At 34.9% G+C, this 20,146-nt stretch overlaps 1 protein-coding gene across 8 annotated transcripts in view; it reads left to right on the forward strand.

Moving 5' to 3' along the window:
• cep170ba (centrosomal protein 170Ba) overlaps nucleotides 1-18,818 on the forward strand; it is a 65,523-nt gene extending 46,705 nt beyond the window's left edge. For 4 of the 8 annotated variants that reach the window (XM_073039792.1, XM_073039793.1, XM_073039791.1 and 1 more), the window contains exons 14-21: nucleotides 2,311-2,527; nucleotides 5,227-5,350; nucleotides 6,048-6,086; nucleotides 6,203-6,343; nucleotides 11,104-11,192; nucleotides 12,578-12,671; nucleotides 14,797-14,848; nucleotides 15,055-18,818. In XM_073039792.1, coding sequence (XP_072895893.1) covers nucleotides 2,311-2,527; nucleotides 5,227-5,350; nucleotides 6,048-6,086; nucleotides 6,203-6,343; nucleotides 11,104-11,192; nucleotides 12,578-12,671; nucleotides 14,797-14,848; nucleotides 15,055-15,344 — 1,046 coding nt within the window. In that variant the 3' untranslated portion in view covers nucleotides 15,345-18,818. Of the gene's footprint in view, nucleotides 1-2,310; nucleotides 2,528-5,226; nucleotides 5,351-6,047; nucleotides 6,087-6,202; nucleotides 6,344-9,295; nucleotides 9,344-11,103; nucleotides 11,193-12,577; nucleotides 12,672-14,796; nucleotides 14,849-15,054 lie in introns of those variants that run through there. The other 4 variants (XM_073039796.1, XM_073039795.1, XM_073039797.1 and 1 more) reach the window with 4 other exon arrangements.
• The last annotated feature ends 1,328 nt before the right edge of the window (nucleotides 18,819-20,146 follow it).

A 20,146-nucleotide genomic window follows, 5' to 3' on the forward strand; every position in this document is an offset into this window, starting at 1 on the left:
TAGTTTAGAGGAAGTTCAATGGTGCCACTTACAGATGACACATTTAAAATAATTGGCAAAACAACCTGAGATGACATAAGGAGAACTTTTTTCATGCAACAAACAGTTAGAGTTTGGAATGCACTGCCTGGTTGCATTATGGATGAAAATTCAAACATAACTTCTTAGTAGAAAACAGCCACCTGCCATTGCTAGCATGTGTTGTTTCCAGTGGGAAATAGTTTCACATTTTTTTTGTATTTGAAGAGATGTTTCCTACCTTTAATGATTTTGCTCTGCCATCAAAGTTATGTCAGAAGCTCTCAGCTGGTCAGGCAATGTTTGCAGAAAAAGTTAATATTTCAGATCAAAAGGTTAATATCTGCAATTTCTGGTGATTTACTATTTAAAGATGTGTTCCCTCATTCTAGCCTGACACTCCAGAAATAGGGGTTTCAGCTACTCAGCCTATATATTCTATCAGTTTCTTTCAAAATCCTTAAAACCCTAATGAAATCACTCCATAAATTCTAAAGAGTATAAACTAATTTATGAAATCTTTCTATATATAGCACACTCTTGATAACCTGGCGACATTCTGATGATACACTCCTTCCAATGCTAATATAACTTTTCTGAGATACATTCCCCAGAGCTTTGCGTAGCAAATTTATTCACTTTTGCTTCCTTGTTGTACTGTTAAAATTGCATTATTCTATTCGTGCTTTTTTACTTTCTTTGTACCTCATCTGTATACAATTGATACCTAAACTTGGGTCTCTTTGAGCCATCACTGGTTGTAGTTTGTTATTTCCATGCTTGGAAATAACAAAATCTACACAAGAGTTTTCTTTCCAAAGCCAAGGAATTCGTCACATTCTTGAGATTGTTGAAACAGCATTGCTAATGTCATTTTTGTAAATGGGAAAATGTTTTTAAATAGAGGCGTAATTGTTTAAAAAAATGCTCATGTCTGATGTATGTAAATTCACTTTCCAGGGTTCTAAAGCTTCTTGCTAACCTCAGCTTTCGAGCACAGCAATATGGCCTTTCCAAAGTGTCAGAGTTGTTTAGAACATAGAAACATAGAAAACTTACAGCACAATACAGGCCCTTCAGCCCACAATGCTGTGCTAAACATGTACTTTAGGAATTACCTAGGGTTACCCATAGCCCTCTATTTTTCTAAACTCCATGTACCTATCCAGGAGTCTCTGACAAAGTCTTTGTTTGTGACAAAGTTAAACCTCTAACCAATGTTCCTTGCTCAGCTACTTGTAGAAAACAGGTAAACACTGAGGTAATGTAGGCCCATGTTTAATCAACGTAAGACAGTGAGGTTATGCTAATTGGCCTCCATCAAACCAGGCAACACTAGCTAAATTATCTGCACCGTCATGAATCAGTTCAAGGTAGCTTGCAGAGCTGACTGATTTTGTCACTTAGCACTTCAAACATGGGTCACAGGCATAGCTGATCAGTCAGTCAATAGTTGGGATATCTGTATACTCATAGAGCCAGCCTTCACAGAGTTTAGTTTTGGGTGTCAGGGAGCTCTCCTCAGAAGCACTTAGACCATCTGTGTGAATTACTTTGTCCCAACAAAGGTATCTGAAAAACATCACAGGCAAATAATGTTAACCAGCAGCAAAACAGTATAGATGTTAGAAAGCACTGGGGATTGCTAGGAATGACAAGGAGAATGAAAGAATGAAAATCTAGAATTCATTCCCCAACCTTGGCTTTCTGCGACAGACAACTCGCTCTTAGTTCGTAAAAAGAAAAAAATTCACCTGTGTTTAGAAATCCTTCGTAGTTTATAAATCTTTTGTAATTTGTACATCTTTTACAAATCAGAAATGCACTATGAGTTTTAAATATGTCCTTTAAAAGTTTTTGTCTAAATTTAAACATGTATAATTTAAAAATAAAGTAAGCTGTGTTTCAATTACTTCATTAGCTGGAAGTGTCTCCTCCTTGGTAGGGAGAAGAAACCCACCACTCAAATAGTGGGTATTGGCAGCTATATCTCACCATGGACACTAGACAGGGAAGTAAGCTAGTCCCTGAAGAGTAGGTTGGTACTGTATAACCTCCATTTAGTGAAGGTACCCATAGATACATATGTATATCAGATAGGATTTAACATCTCCTTTTAACTTCAGGGCTTTGCAAACAGTGAACCAATACCATCACAGCCTCTGCTCTAAACTTCTGAACAATCTCCATTTGTAAGAATTGTGAATGTCATTTAAAATCTTGGGTTGTTCTATCTTTTGCCTTTGTTCTTTTACCACCTTTCTCTTTGTTTAAAACTAATTATTTTACAAGACTCAAGATGGAGACAGCAAACATCAGATTACACTTCTACTTCAGAGGAGGAGTATAACTCAAATCACACTTCTCCTAAACACAACCGCTTACATGCCTCAACAGCTACCCACAGCAACAGAACCCAGTCTTCCCATTCAGGAAGAACAAGACAGAATATGAACGATGTTGATGATCCTTATGAAAACTGGACTACCCACAGTGCAGAAATTGCAAGGTATTGTGAATTTTGCTTTATGCTATTAATCCTAAAACCTAAATCTGTGGTTATGTACACCATTTAGATATATATTCTCTCTCCTTTGTCCTACATAGTATCATGCACCATTTGAAGTAAAAAGCATGGGCTTGTGATCTGCCTACACCTTGTCCATGTTATTGCTGTTAATCCATCTGTTAAATGAGCTGTGAAATGCAGAGCACCAGCCTGCTATCTTTCTCCGGGATGAAATGCCTAGCTGTTTAACCTGTGGCAAAGATGTTAGAAGTTCAACATCAAAAATTAAGGATAATAACAAGAGGTGATCTAATACACCAAGTCTACTACATGCTCTTGTAACCCCTAATTGAAGGGAAAGGAAAAGCCAAGTTTTATAGATTTTCTTTATAATGTATTGCATTTTCCAGTGAAAAGAATAGATGCCATAAACTTCCTTGCTGGCACATAGATCTGATTAGAGCTTCTCAATGTGCAAAGTCTCTGTAATGAGACTCAGAGGATAACCTGGACTAACTTTGTTGAAAACACTAAAGGTTGTAATTTCAACTCTGTACATCTCTTCTCATAAAAGAGTGATTCTTGATATTCCATAATTTTTAATTCTTATGAAAATTTTCATTCACAGGCATGGAAACTGTCTGAGTGCAAGTGATATAAATTAATTTGAAGTACTGTACTCTATGTAGAAGAATCAAGTTTAAACATTTTCCTGATCTTGAACAAAAATAATACTTACGTTTCAGATCTACAATTTTCTTTTGATTTGTATTCCTTCTCTTGAATAATTTTTCCCTTCCATCAGCGAGTCTTTTTTCTGAGTTAAATTTACAAACACCTCTATCTTCGATACAGAATGCCATAATATTGGAGTGAGGATACTGTCTCTTTTGTGTTTTTACCTTTGGCAGTTGACTGATTGCTGATGAGATTGGTTGCAAGAATTGTTTTGTTGTCTGCTGAGTTTGGTCATTGGAGACTTTACCATTGACATCAAATTACTGAACAGTAGTAAAATTATATACATATATGTCTACTTTCCAGACAATTTCATTTAGAATTGGAGATTTAAAACAAAATTGGTTTAAGTTGACATTATTCATCTTATCAATAAAAAATACCATACTTACTGAAAATTTTAATAAAGCAATGACCAGCAAATATTAAATATGCATATGATGAAATTTGTTTCACAGACAATTGTTTAGTATGGGTTATTGTGCCTTTCAGCTACAGCTTAGAAAAATAATATATTAAAGTTGAATGTACTGTTCCCAACTAATTTTGAGCACCACACTCTAACTACTCCCTCTCCCACTACTCTCATTGTCTGTTGGGATTTTCTGGGTGACTTGTAGACAAACAGTCAGTAAGTTAAGTTTACTTCCTAAGAATGCAGGTCCTGTCCCGAGAACATTAATCAGTGATATTATTAAAAACAGGTTGCTGTTACAAGAGCCTGTTTTAATATTATTTGCTAGTATTAACCAGTTAATCTACTGTTTGATATGATTTGAGAAGCTAGTTATTTAGATATTCTTAAAATTAATATTAAAATAGGTCTGTTAATAAGTAGCTGCATAATGTGTATAAATTTGTCACTCAAATTAGTTTTATAGTATGTTTTTTCAATCTGATTTTGCCAATGACTAAGCTTGCATTGCATAATTACTGAAATTAATAAAATATATCACTGACAGTACAGTTTAACAAATAATTTCAGGATTATTGATTATACAGTCAACTACAGGGAATTTTAATTTGTCACAACATATTATCATTCCATTGATACTGACTGAATTTTGCTGTCACCTTCCTAAAACAGCACATGTTTTGGTGTGAGTACTACTTTTGGAATTCATTCAAAAGTCTGTGCCAATGGGGAAGGCATCAGCCCTCAACTTCTTAATCTCCTTCATCCTGATAACATTTCAGAAAATGTGTTCCTATTGCACATCCCATCTTTTTTTTCCACGCCTGCACTGACTACCATTGTCTCAGTGTCTCTTATGCTTTGGAAATCCCTCACATCTAGTTTTCAACTGTTTCTAATTTGATATGACATTTCTGAAAACTAATCTTGGCAAAAGCTTCAGTCACCATGCCTATTATCATAAAGCTTGTCTCTGTATCCATTTTCCTTGAATCTCAAACCTACTACAGACATACAAGTAACAGATTTAATACATAAACACATGGATGTAAAATCAGTTCTAGTGTTTCCAGATTTCGGTTGTGCTCAAACATTACAAGTTTTAGAACAATTGAGTGAAGTCACTGATGTTATGTTCATAATGTGGCTGAATTCTGCAAAAGGAACATTGAGAGCCAGCTCCCACTGCTTACGTTACTAAAATCAAATCCATTACACTCAAGTCGGATTTGCAAGTCACATGAAACTAGGCTCACATCTTTGACTGGCAAAAGTGCTACTGAATGAAATGGTATTAATATTGGAACTCAGTTCAAGAGAATACTCACCCAGGCAACTGATTGGAAATGGTTGTGACATGAGTACACTCAAGAGTTAACTTAATATCATGTAAGAGTTACTTTGACACAGTTAAAACCTATATTAGCAGATTATGAAAGTGTACTTGTTTCAGTGTAATTTGTTTTTATTCCTAATAGTTTTAATTGAATATCACATGTATCTACTTAAACGTTTTGTAAATGATGACTATCAATCTGTGTTTCAGACTCAGCCAAGATCTAGCTAAAGATCTGGCAATCCTTGCCAGAGAGATTCATGACGTGGCAGGAGATGGAGATTCCTTACCACCTACATCTGCCCTCAGCTCTACAATTTCAGCCAGGGAAGAGGTAAGTTCACAAGTTTAACAAACTTCCAGTGTGATCTTGCAAAGGTTCATGTAAGTATATTAAAATATATTCAGGGATAAAAGTCATCTATCCATTTTAAGTTGATGACAGGGAAGTGAATATTAGAAAGCTGATTCAGTTTAAATACTAGAGATGATCAGTTTTACTTCCCATTAAAGTTATTTTTTTGACTTTACAGAGTCTTTAAGTTTATTCATAAAGAAGCAAACAAGTACAGATACCACAAATAGACACTGTGGAAGTCCTGTTTTGTCTTTCTAAATTGAAAGCCAATTAGTAATGCAGATAAATTGAGTCTGCATTCTAGAAAGACGTCTGGATTAGAAATACTTTGATCAATATTGTTTACTTGCAATGAAACATTTGCAGGAATAATACATATTTTTAGTACCTTGTGTGGAATTTGGAAAGGGGGATGTGATGAGTGCTTCATATTATTCCTGATTGTGTGCAACTAGATTGATAACTTTATTTAAAAATGTATTTTTTTCTTTAACTGTTGAAACTTTTCCATTATAACAATTTTACATCTCCTTTATTGTCAATCTGTTTACTTGGACAAGGCAAGCTTTTGAAACAACTCCATTTCATTCAAATCTATTTATTGCAAATATTTGAGAGTAGTTACAATTAAATAATATGTTGTTATATCTCACTCCCTTTTTCATTGACCCAGATTCCAAAGTCATCATCAAAGACATCCCGTAACTCACAGGTGCATCATTTAGTTTCCATCTTTCATTTTTAAACATGTGATTTCATATTTGCTTAATCACTGAAAAAAAACATTGTTAAACCACGATTTTAAATACACTTTACACATTTTTTTAGTTGGTGCAGCACATTCCTGAAGCAAGTCTGAACTTCCAGAAGGTTCCTCCAGAATCTTCGGGAATTAGAAAAGATTTGGATCAAAATATGAATGATAGCAAAGATCCAGATTCAAAAAGAAGAACCTGGAACAGAGAAGAGGTTGTCAATGCTTTCTTTATATTTAAGAAATGCCATGAGTTGCTTTTATTTTCAACTGTGTTGGTGTATCATTTTATATCAATTATTGTAGTGACTGATAAATTTGTAATACTGTAAATTTATGTGCATTGTTTATGATGTCAATGTGTCATTGCAAGATGTTGTGTGGAATTGCTTTATAAACCATCAACAATACATTTTATTGAGATAGGCAGTTAATTATGAAAGAGAATAGTCAAGATTCGAGCATCTAGAATCTGATTCAATTAGTACAGAAATGTATCATAGAATCAGAATGATGCAGTGCAGAACATGGCCATTCAATCCATTAGATCTGCTTATAGAGTAATTGGTTCTTTCCATCTATCCCATCAATTTCCTTTCCTCAAAATATTTAATTATCTTTTTATTATACTGGTTAATTTTACTATGGAATATTCTTATATCATTCTGTAGTCCTTTCCTGATTCTGAATACTGTTGAGGGAAAAAAGATAACTTTTCATGTTCCGTAGGGTCCTTTTTGAGATTACCTTAAACTGATATTCTCTGGTTATTTATTCTTCAGCCATTGGAAGAAGTTTCATTTGTAATTCTTACATGAGATGTGGATGACACTGGCTTATGTTCTATTTCCAATTTATGTCAAGATGGTGATGAACCACTTTCCTGAACTTTAGACTTTGGGTTGAAATCACTGTTAATGAGAAAAGATTTCCAAATATTATTTTGTTTACATCGTTCATCCATTCTTCATAATATTGTACACCTCCATCAGGTGTGTCTTCAGCCTTTTCAACTCTAAGGAAACAAATTCTGTTATCTATCTCTACTCAACTAAAATATCCCATTCCAGGCAATATCCTGGTTAATCTGCACTATTCCCTCTCTGATGCAATTTCAATCTTCCTGTAGTGTGGTGATTAGATCTGCACAGAATATTTTCAAGTGTGACTTAGTCAAAGTTTAATAAAGGCCTGCATGCTTTTATATTCTGTGCCCTAGCTAATGAAGGCCAACATTCCATATGTGGGCTTCAGCACCATATCTATTTGCTGTCCTGTGAATTTTTATGCTCAGGTCCCTCTATTCTTTAACACTCCCTATGGTCCTAACATTCAGTTTTTACTTAGACTTTCCAGAAAACATCACCTCACACTTGCTGGGATTAAATTCTATCTGCCAATTCCATTTTACCAGCTGATTATTATTGTTCTATATATAAGACTACCCTCCTCACTTCCTTCATTGCCATCTAAAAGGCACACAGTTTAAAGATATTCAAGGATGGATATTAATGGTGCCTTGCCAGGAATGTAAACAAATAAAACAAACAAACATACTTAACTGCTGTGTTATCTGTCTAGCCACCTTCAAAATTTGAGTGCAATTATGCTTGGGTTTTGTTGTTGCTTACCTTTTGATAATGTGCCACTTGCTTGGTATTGTCCCTCCTTATTGCAGACAGTAACCAGAGCAAAATATATCACATCATGCTTTTCTGCTTTGAAAGTCTTCTTTAGTGTTCTGCATATTTCATTGTCTTGGGTCTCTTGGTATCTGTTCTGTGATTTCCATGCTATGTATTATACCAAAAATTTGAAACAGTATAATATTTCTTTCCAATTCTAAGTTAATAATATATATTAAGAATGGCAGAGGTCCCCAGGAGATCACTATAACTCCCTTCAATCTGAAAAACAGCCAATTGTAACAATATCCATTACTAACTCTGAACCCACGTTGCTAGTTTTCACTTTTTCTCCCATGAGTTTTAACTAATTAATTAATAATTAATAGTTTAAATGCATTTTGATGACTTTATAGACAACATCAGTGGCCATGTCCTTGTCCTTCTTGTCATTAGAAATGATGGCATTTGAAAGCCATTGATATAGATGTTATAGCTATGTAATAATAAAACAGACATCAAAGTAATTGCACTAAAACAGTTACCAAACTATTGGTCCATTAATACAGTACTAACTTTATACCACAAAATTGAATATGTAATTGAACACATATCAAATTTAATTACTGGGCTAAGGACTAAAATATCTCTGTTATGTGCATTAAGCCAGGTGTAGTATGGTTAGCTGCTAACATTTTACTTTACAACATTTTCTGTACCAATGGTAGTCACATTTCAATAAATCTCAAATTAGGAACAGCTATCATTTTTGAGCTAATGATTGCCATGATTAAGGGTATTCAGATTTCTGTCACTTGGAACATCTATGGCAAGCAGACAGAGTGGGCTTCAATTCCTAGGTTAGATTTTAACCTTGAACCCCGTTCAGAATCGAAAGTCTTTATAAAACAACTATGAAACTTGCTAGGAGCATGAGCTGACAATCATACAGGGTATACTAGGATCTTGATGAATAACAGAACTCAGTATCTATCTCCAGATGCAATGAAATTTACAATGCATGAATTCAGTATCATTGGGTACATAAAAAATAAATAGTCAAGGCAAAAGAGGTGAAATTAAAAAGTAAAGGAGGCTGAAATTATTAGAAATAATTGTACAACAATTTGCAACTTTCTGGATGTGTTTGAATGGGAGTTACCTGCTGTGATAGTTACCAATCTTAAAATTTTGTTAAAGAATTAATATGGAATTGTTACAAGTTCAGAATGGCAAAAATGGCCAGCAGCTTGTGATTTAAAATCTATAGGATTTCCTCTCTTCATCACAAGCTGGTCAGTTTTCACTATAATAAGATTATTAAATCTCTGATAAAATAACTTAATATTTTGATTCTTTGAGGTCTCCTTAATAATTTTATAGGCAGTGTCTAACTGCAGTGGCATATCCTTGGGTTGCAAATTGACTTGGATGGCTATTTCCTGTAAGCCATTTGAGACCTAAAATTCTGAAGTGTATAACATGACATGATTGTAGTCATGACCAGGTTATTGTTGCGTGTGGTTTTATTTTACATGGCAGAGAATTATGTAAGCAACATCACCGACAATGCGATCACTTTCCAATGAGGTAACTTTATTCAAGCTGCACCCAATGTTAATAACACTAATATCTTATGTTATATTTCTAATTACTAATGTCAAAGATGTGATTAATGTTGTGGAATGTCATTAATTACATAATAATTGTTTTTGTATCTAATTCTGCATTTTTATTTAGAATTAGTTATTTGTACATTTATTTTAATTCCCTCAAATTACAAGGAAGCTTATGTCATAGAATTTGCTTATGTATGCAGTATGCTTTGACTATTCTGATTTAAATGTCAAAATTTTAATTTTCCTCAAGTCAGAAGTTGCATTCCCAAATCTTAAAATATTTTTTCAAACCTAAACAAGTTAGTTTTATTACAGCAATTAAAGAAATAAAACAAGCCTGAAATAATTTATTTTCATACTGCTTATCCAAAAAATTAAAACATCTTGTATTCTGAAGACAAACATTTAATGCCATCTTTATCAAGGTGTTCTTTTCTGATTGAGAAGTGTTGTGAATATATAATTCTGAAAGATCCAATATTGCTTTAACAATTATCTAGTGGAAGAATTAAGAAGGACGTAAAAAGAGAACTTAATTTTGTGACTGGTGTGTAAATCCACAAAACTATGCTTTTTAAAAAAAAGTTAACTACTTTCAGATAACTTGGAGAATTTGAGTTATTTCCATGATCTTCCAAAAAAAATTCTTAAGAGTTTCCAGATGTGTTTTTTGGGCAATTTGGCAGAATCAGATGAATTTTAAGTATTCAGTTTTCTTGTGCTGTAGAGTTGCTGCTTGTTGAGGAGTGATGTGAAGGAGGAAGTAATCATTCCACTCTGACCAAGGAACTGCTCTAGTTGTATTTGCCATTTGAAAATTATTGTATAGCTATGGTCTTCTGAGTTCTAGATGAAATCTTGGCATTCTCCATTGTCATATACACCGCAAAGGTTTACTGATGATAAAAGTAAACATTGCATTTACCAGTTGTGTTGGTCTTTGCATTGCATAAAAGGTTACTCTTCAGTAATCTGGCTTGGCAAACTGTTTGAGATATATCATGCTGCACAGAAGTTCTCAAACTATTTATGTAATTTGGAACCAACTTACTATAATGTCCCAGAGCTCCTCCAACTCACATCCCCCAGAGGATATATGGAGTTTGGAAAAGCATCAAAAGAAACAGTATACATACTAAGCCCAGATTTTGTAGAGATGGTAAAATCTTATGAGACTGGTAACAGATTTCAAAGTCAGTTAAATTAAAATGGAAATTCATTTTTATTAGTAATTCACCTCTACTCCAGCCTTTGTAGCTTTCTTCAACTGTATCAAAATGAATTAATTCAACTGCCATATATTTAAGGTACATAAAAGTAATCCTGCTATAAAATATCCTGCAGACCTTAAAATTTTTGCAAGGGTCACAATGGAGTTCTCCTAACAGATAACTTGATCTTTGTGGGAGCTTTCATCGTGGTCAATAGTGAGTGTTTTATATATCTCTTGTTGTAAAGCCAGGGCCATTCTTTTAAGTCATTTACATACATTCAGTTACAGCCAAGACTTTTCATTTACAGTTAAATCTGTATTTATGCCATTTTGTTAGATATTTTATAAATTGCACTGAGCTTCCTATTAGCTATTCCAGGAAAACAAAATCCATCTCAAGCCAAAACTACTGTAGGATTCATGATAACTGCAATATGTTTTATCTTTCAATTATTTGAATATTATTGAATATCTAATTTTTTAAGGCAAAAATGTTACAAACATGTGTTCCATTTTAGGTCATTCTGGATAATCTGATGTGGAATTCAGTTTCCCAGCTGTCTCAGTTTATACGAGAAAATATGGAACAGACTGCAGCAAAAATAAAGTGAGCAAATCTGTGGCATTTTGATGTATAATTTATGAAATGAATATTAACATATTCATTTAATGGCTTCTGAATAATCATAGTCCAAATGACTGCATGTTGAGATGTCAAAGCATAATGCTTTCGTAGGCAGTATTGACATTCACCTGGATGAAACATTCATTACTCTACTGCCTGTATGGTTCACTAGTATGTGATTTTTTTCTAAGATGTTAAGGGAAATTGTGAAAAAGGAGACTTCTACAAAGCAATAACTTGTCCATCAGTTATTTTTTCGTAGTTGCTAACAAGGCTGTGATGTGACAGCTCCTAAAATATAGACACTGGATTTCAGTTAATTGGGCCATTGGTTAATCAGGGTAGCTGCTTATTTGGGACAACTCCTAAAGAACAAAAACTCAATTGAACTCTGTCTTAGTTGAAGCTACTGTAGTGTTTTATGATACTCAGAACACAGATAAACATGCAAGCTGTCAGATTTTAGTCATTCCCTCAAGGAAAATTCGACTGGTACTCAAAGGCCTATAAAAGATCCTTCCCTTTGGAAGCTGGTCTCGCCATCTTTGGCTGCTCGCAATCTACTATTTGTTTCTCTACAGCCATACAACAGTCTCTGATGCTGGGGATGATTGTTGCCAAAAGACTTATCTTTGAGGGAATGGAAATCACTCTCTCCCCCTTCCTTTCGGAAATGGTTGGCTGATATGATCTCAGTCATACAGATGGAGAAACTTAGGTTCCTGAGAACCAATTCAATTAAAAAATTTTTGGCTATCTGAGATCCATTTCTTGCCTACCTGGACGAGGCCGGGGGCAGATGAACAATACCCCCCCAGCTGATTTCTCACAGACCTCATTTGCGATTTAATGTTTAGTATTTTTGAGCACATTGTACATAGGCATCCCTCTAATGTTATGTTCTTTTTTTGCTCATTTAATTTTTACATCTGTCTGAGCTGGTATGTTCTTGTTGATTTCATTGGGTTATTTTGAAAATAAAGTATTACAAAAAGGAATTCCTCACTGGCCAGATGAAAGCTGACAAATGTTCTAATTTTCTTTGCATAATTTATAATTTTTGAATGTGAAATCTGACACCTTTTGCAACATAATAAGGATAATAGTGTAGAGGTAAACCCATTGTTTGTTTTGCTATTGCAGTCATTGACAGGGAGATCTTGTCTGAAATTCTGGTTTTATGCCATTTCAGGAAAAAATAGTTAAATTTCTTTACATTATGACATAATTTTTAGAACTGACGTATCTTGGAGCTATTGTGCAAGTGTGGTTTGTGAAGTTTTAATTGTGTATTGATATATTTAATGTCAATCTTAAATCTTTTAAATGATACTTTTCTAAAAAAAACTATTTGTTTTTCTTTTTAGAATTCTGTTCCAAAATAAAGACAGAAATTGGGAAGACATTGAGGCCAAAATAAACTCTGAAAATGAAGTACCAATTCTCAAAACATCAAATAAGGTAACCTTTCTGTTTAAAATATTGCTTATCTCTCATCAATACTTTTGAACTACTTAAAAGGAATAGTTGAAGCAGGGTCTTGCTTCCTGTCAGTGATGCTAGCCTCATTATATCCCAGCTTCTAACCTCATTTTGTAGTGAGGTTTTATTCTCTTTTATTTCCTATTTATTTGAGCTAAATAGTGAATGCCAGAATGCCATCATAGTTGAAATAGATTATTTTCTCAACTAGCATCCCCCAAGCTCTGTTTCCTTGCCTAACACTCCTACTAGGCATCATTCAAGCTATTCTGCATTGTGAAATACATTCTTTTGCTATTTTAATCAATGAGCCATCAAAGATATCTTAATATTGCATAGTGAAAACCTAGTATTAATTGAATGTAGGTATGAATACATTGAAAAAGGCAAAAGTTGCTAAATGATTAGAAAATTTGCTGTCATCAGGAAGATGGGTCAGGAGCCTCAGGACCCACACCACCAGGTTCAGGAGCAGTTATTACCCCTCAGCCATAATGCTCTTGAACTAGAGGGCATAACTTCACTTGCCCCATCACGGACCTATTCCCACAACCTATGGACTTGCTTTGAAGGACTCTTCATCTCAAGTTCTTGATATTTATTGCTTGCTTATTCATTTATTTATTTTTATTTGTATTTACACAGTTTGTTGCCTTTCATACATTGTTTGTTTGTCTGACCTGTATTGATTCTATTGTGTTTACTGTGTATGCCCACAATAAAATAAATATCAGGGGTGTATATGGTGACATGTATGTACTTTGGTAATTAATTTACTTTGAACATTGAAGAGCAGAAAAACAGCACGTTAATAATAGTTACTCATTCAATGATATTCTGATATTATATGTTGTCTGTATATGTCAGTAAATAAATACGTGTTTAGAACAATGATGCATACTGTTACATACCCCGTAACTGGGTGTCTGACCAGCAGAGAAAGAAGCTATCCGTTGGAGTCTGGTGGTACTGTATTTAAAGGTGTTTATTAATAAAAATAAGCAAAACCGTATCAATAATGCAAATATACATATAACACAAGGTAGCAGTAATAAACCTAAAAGTGTAGGAATAATAATAATAAGCATTAATAAACAAGCTCTATCGATGTCTAGGGGTAAATGAATTGTCATAGAATATAAAGTTCAGTTCAGTTCATGAGTGCTGAGGTAGTTATGCTTGTTGAGTTGTAATTGTTGGAGAGAGAGAGAGAGCGAGAGATTAAGCAGTTGCAGTCAGCAAACCTTCTTGTTGCCTTTTGATTCCATTGCACCGTTGTTGTGGTGGTCACTCAGCTATGAACTCTCCGTTCTTCTGTGGTGGACTCGTCACTTGGGCATGAGTGGACACACACACAAGTCCCCACCGGCCCTGCTGTAACACTGTAAGTTTTACTGACCGATCTCCTGGTTCGGTCTCCGAAGCCCCCACCTTTCTTGTGGGTTCCAACACTCAATCAGTGTCCACTGGCGTGTCTGAAGGGTGTCTCTTCAGGCCTGTCTTTTTATCCCTACTAACGGGGTCTCAGCTATCCATCAATTCTGAATGACTGTGTCCATCAAATCATGCCACTCCTACATTCCACTGAGGAATGTTAATGAGCAAACTATTGTCCTTGCAGCGAAACAGTAAATAATTCAAAAGGAGTCACAATACAGTTAATCAGCAATCTCCCTCTCTCTTATCTGTCACAGATGTTCTTGCCTGTTTTTCGTCTCTCTTTCTCATGGTCAGCATAGCAACAGTAATAGTTTGTGGTTCTTGGGGGGGGATGGTTAACTCTGTACCCCATTGTCCATCAGGTCTGTTCATCACTCATAACAATACAAAATGATGGAGGACTTTGTGATGAAGTGTCTTGCACCTGAAATGTCAACTTTTTATTCCTTTCCATGGATGCTGCCTGACCTGCTGCATTTCTCCAGCATTTCGAGTTTGTTACTTTTGGATTTCCAGCATTTGCAGAATCTTTTGTATTTATAACAATGAGCAATCTTCTAAAAATAATGTTAATACCTAAACCTTAATACAATTATATCATTGTGAAATCTTTTTTATTAACAAATTATCTTCTGATTGTTAACTTGACTCTTTTCTATTCTAGGAAATCTCTTCTATTTTTAAAGACTTGAGAAGAGTTCAGAAACAATTAGATGGTTAGTAAATTAATTGAAACTCTGTGCAATGGATTGTTTGCTATTCTAAGTGATCTTCTTTATCAATTATCACATGTGGAAAGATACATGCAGGAAAGTTATTTCAAACATTGTCATAGATATAATTGTATTGATTCACACATGCAAATTCTTTTCCCAATATTTTGCAAGAAGGATGATGTACTAATATATCTCTTACTTCACAGTAATCAATACAATCATAGACCCTGATGGATCTCTGGATGCCTTGACTGCTAATCAAGTGCCACCAAGTTCTGCTTCAGCTATGAAGATGAAAGAAAGGACTGTTAATACAATGATCTCCTCAAAAGATTTGCCTAAATCACCAACGCAGATACCGATGGCATACACCCAGCAGGGCTCCAAACCACCTCAGATGTCATCTGACCCGGACAGCATTGACTCTGACACCGAGTGTAATACTCAGTATACCATGGTAGAGCCAAATATGGAAGATGCCATTACAATGCTTTGAAAGAGCATGTTTTGTTTTGGCCATTATTGCGCCAGTGTGTATTGTCATTGTTGCAGTGTGAGGGTGATTGTGGGAAAAAAACTGTATAGAATAATATTGTGACTGATATATTGCACAGAAAGAGCTTTTTGGAAAAAAAAAATGGAAATTAGCAAAAAAAAACTTAGCTAGGCTGCATAATACTGTGGCAACGTAAATTCAGCATACGTGCAAAATGGAATGTGACTGAAGTCGAAAACATTTGAGTTCTTGACTAAGACGTGCCATTTGAATATTACAGTATAACTGCCGTGCACTGAAGAACATTCTAGTTCCACAAGTTCCGTTTTGCATGTCAAGTTCAGCACAAACTTAATGATTGAACAATGGCTCCATATTTAGCAAGTTACTACATTCTTAGTATTCTTTTGCTTTTTATAACATGATATAATATGGACAGACTGATATTTAACACACAGTGGTGTTTTCAATATTGGTTAATTATTTTGTGAGGGAGAAATCAATCATTGTGCTCTAACCTAATCTTTATTTTCTTGTAAACACGTAATAGTTAAATAGCTGTATTCAGATCAAGTATGTGGTATAATTTCATCACATCAGTACTATGCATGAATACATAAGGTTTTTCTAATCCTTGATAATGTTGAGCAGCCTTTAATTTTGTGGGAGGAAACCCATACACATCACCTCAATAACACGACAGTTCTAAAGCTTCCAGACAGTTTTCTAATTTAAATTATAACCAATTCAAACTAACACAACCTCCTCAGCCAGTAAATTCTGCAAGAGCAAATTGGGACTTTCCAACCAGAAAATAGTAACGCACAAACATAACTCATACTTTAAAATGTTAAGGTTTAACTAGGAAAGTATTGCATTTGGAACTGTTTTCAGTTATATGTGCTTCAGCTGAGTTTTTTTTTCTCAAGCTGTTCTTTTAACATGGTTACTTTTGCCTTTCATATTATCCTCTTTTCAGCTGGGAGTGCACACACCCATCAATGAACTTCCCCATAATTATAGCTAATTCCACCAGCGCATGGCATGCCTTCTCTACTGATCTAACATGCCAATGATCACAGAACTCTTTCATAGGGAAGAATTTGCCTTTGTGATATTTGTTGTTCAGATAGCTTGCATGAAGGTTTAGAATAGTAATATTAGAGCTGTCAAAGAGTCAGATAAGGTAAATGACTAAAAATGATGCTGATTTTTGGAGAAGTTACATTAATATTGAAAAAATATTTCTCCTTTATTGACAGAAGCATTAATGATGCCTACGGTTGTGCTGATGAGCTTCAGAAACTTAGTGCACAAGCTCTAGAGCTGATAAACCAAGCAAAAATCATTAAAATTGAAAATACCATAAACAGTACAAATATGAAACATACGCAGGACAAAGGCATTAAAATATTAATTCAGTACAAATATCCTTATATGCCACACTGTACTACCAATATATTGCATAAATAACAGCAACAATGTTCTGTGATAACTGGAATGATAAAAATGATAAAGTAGCACATCCCCATCTTTGTAATTGTGCTATTTATTTCAGAGACTTGGTTTTTAAGAAGTTTGACCTCCTTACTGAAGATTAACCCATCTAACACAAAACCAAAACCAAAGATCTTAGCTTTTCACCTACATTTTCTTTGAATTCACTCTTCCACATCAGTTGGTTTAATACAACTTCCAAAGGTTTATGGATCAGTTCTCACAATAATTAGCCACCTTCATTTTATCATTTCCTAAGATGTTAATTAATGAACAAATGACAGTGTGAGGCTACCTATAGTACACAACATAATGGATGAGTATAATTGTGGCATCTATATACTAACTGCCCATTATGCCATTGGCATTTAGGGCAGCAATGAAGATCCTCCATTTCTGTCTGTCCTTGGCCATCTTTTGGTCTTGCCAGTGTTCAGGGCTTTCTTCATGATACCAATAGCTTCCCCTCAGTTTTCACTGCGCATGCAAGTCCCAGTTGTAGACTCAGGAACACTGTCGCACACAGATTTAGAAAGATTCTTCATTGCTGTTTCTGTAACAATTGTGTCTGACCGGTTAGAGTTGTTAGACCAGAGATGAACCCCCCAAAACTAGAGGACTGGTGGACTGCTCTTTGTCTGGCCTCCACACTTTGACCTGTTTGGCATGGGTCCCGACCAAGAGTCCTGACTCCAGCCAACATAGCTCTCCAGGTCACTGAGGCACACAACCTTCCAAACCACAACAAGGTTGTGACCTTCTTAGAGGGTATCTGTATACTTTGTCAGTTATGTTCATGTGTCTGCCTGTTCCTGTTTCTAAGCTGCATATGTTGTTTCAGTGTATGTTTAACTACTCGCCATAAAAACAATAAGCTGGTGGTATGGCAGCAAACAATTAACAATGACTAATGTTTAATGTGCACAGCACCTATGATGTCAAATCCCCTGCATTTCTTCCTGGAGTGCAGCTTTTGGTCTGCATCCACCTTTTATGTAGTGTGTACTGTAGGTATCTGTGTGAGAATTTGAATACAAGATGTACTTTCTTTTGTTTAAATGGTTACAGAACAGTGAAGCTATATTATCCAAACTTCGGTTCCTTTTCTATTTATTTGCTGCAAATAATTCTGTTTTTAGAAAGGAAGTATGCTTCAACCTTTAGGTTTAGTCCTGATTTGACTGATTGCTCTCAGCAAGTACACTGGTCTTATGGGGGAAAAATATTGTCACCTCTTTTCACTGAAAATTAAATCAATAGCAGAATTGCAGGTCTCTTACAGCAGTACACGAACATATTATTGTATGTTGCTTAAGTAGTGGCTCTTGTATGTTCATAAGTTAAATTTTATGGGGACTTTGCTATTTTAATTGTTGACAAATAACAAATTTTGCCAAGCAGTTTGGAAGATTCTGAATTAGAAGCTGATATCTTAAATGATTAGTTAATTTAATAATCAGACGTAGTATGCTTACACTAAATTTTTGTAAATGTAGAAATATGTAATTCCTTCAATATTGTTGTACACTGTTCATAAGTAATGTCCTGTGCTAAAATGTCTTAAGCACTTGTTGCTAGCCTGCTGAAACTGTACTTTTTCTTGAGTGGCACATTTATTATTTTACTTGTAACAAACTCTATTTAAATGAGAAATACCAACTGTGCAGTTTTGATTTCTAACTGGATCATGCCATTTTTGGAATATTGTATTTCTGTACACACTCCAGCTTTCCATTTGTTGTATATTTCACTTTTGCACAATTGTATAAAGCTGAATATACTCGGCTTTCTTCCATTTTTGGCCAGTTTCAAAGGAGTAATTTATTTTGTTGCCTTATAATGAATATCATGTGTAAATTTTGTTGAAATGAAAGCATTTGATTGTTAAATTGTTTTGCACAGTAGTATAATTTTTAAATTCTATTTAATTTTTCCATAGAATGTAACTACAATAAACCATTCTACATAGCAGTGAAATGTTTGTGTTTTGAAAATCCGTGTGAACAACTGTTGAATTGCTAAACTGACCAGGCTGCAAGATGAAGTATTTAGAAATCATAAAAAAAATTGACTCATGTCAACTCAAGGTATCATACTGCTCAGTACCAAACTGGGACTTTGACTGCTTTGCATTTACTTACACTCTTAAATTGTAATGGTGTCCTTGGTGAACTAAAGTATGCTTAAAATGGCAGAGTATTTTGTTCATAACATTTCCTTCTCCTCAAAGTCTAGCAGCTGGCATCCCAAGGAGTTAAATAATCACAAATTTACAGCACAGAATTTGAGTTTTTGGACTGTTGTATGCATGCCAACCAGAAATCCCACTCATAGCTCTGTATGTTGTATTTTTTCAAATGCTTTACCAAGTACTTTATAAATATAAGATTCCACTATTCTTTAAAGCAGTAGGTTCATTTGTTGAGCGAAATAAATTTAAATCTGAGCAAATTAATTTAAATATATCCCCACAACACACACAAAATGCTGGTGGAGCACAGCAGGTCAGGCAGCATCTATAAGGAGAAGCACTGTCGACGTTTTGGGCCGAGACCCTTCGTCAGGACTAAATATATCCCCACTAGTTACTGATCTTTTGGCTAAGGTAAATGGATCCTTTTGTTCACCACGCCCATGCCTCTCATAATTTCCATTTTTCATTCATAAAGAAACAATGCTCCAGCCCTCACAGTGCTAAAAAATCCTTCCTGTACTATTGCTGGTTCTCTTTTGCCGGGTACAGTACAGTTTCAGCATGACCTTTCTGATTTTGTATTCAGTGCTTTGACTGATTCAGATAGAGTATCCATATCCCAGCTTACAGACATACCTTGCTTCCTCAGATCCCTATTTTCCATTATGTTTGGTATCCAAACATTTATCAGGTGTTCTTGCAATGTTTGCCCTCTACAGACATGACTTCGCACTTCTGAGAATGGAATTCCACTTGCCACTTTGGTGTCTCCTATTTCATGCAGCTCCAGTGACCTTGGCATTACTATTGTCTGTGCAGAGTTTGTTCATTTTCCCCTCGTGCATTGGTTTCCTAATACATTCTAAATGCATGCTCGTAGGTTAATTACCTGCTGTACCATACTCCCTTAACATAAGTTGAGGGTAAAGATCATCAAAAGGGAGTTGATGACCAATTATGAGAGAGACTGTTGTAGGGGTACAAGGAAGAAATGGGAATAGGACTCTGAACCTGATGGGTCAAATAGCTTCCTTGTGCATTGTTGTAAACCTAAAAAAGGTCATTGGTTCATTGTTATCTTGTGAGAAAGCTGACAATTTTATGTTTCAAG

The sequence above is a fragment of the Hemitrygon akajei genome, chromosome 3 (assembly GCF_048418815.1).
Source record: "Hemitrygon akajei chromosome 3, sHemAka1.3, whole genome shotgun sequence".
Classification (NCBI taxonomy): domain Eukaryota; kingdom Metazoa; phylum Chordata; class Chondrichthyes; order Myliobatiformes; family Dasyatidae; genus Hemitrygon; species Hemitrygon akajei.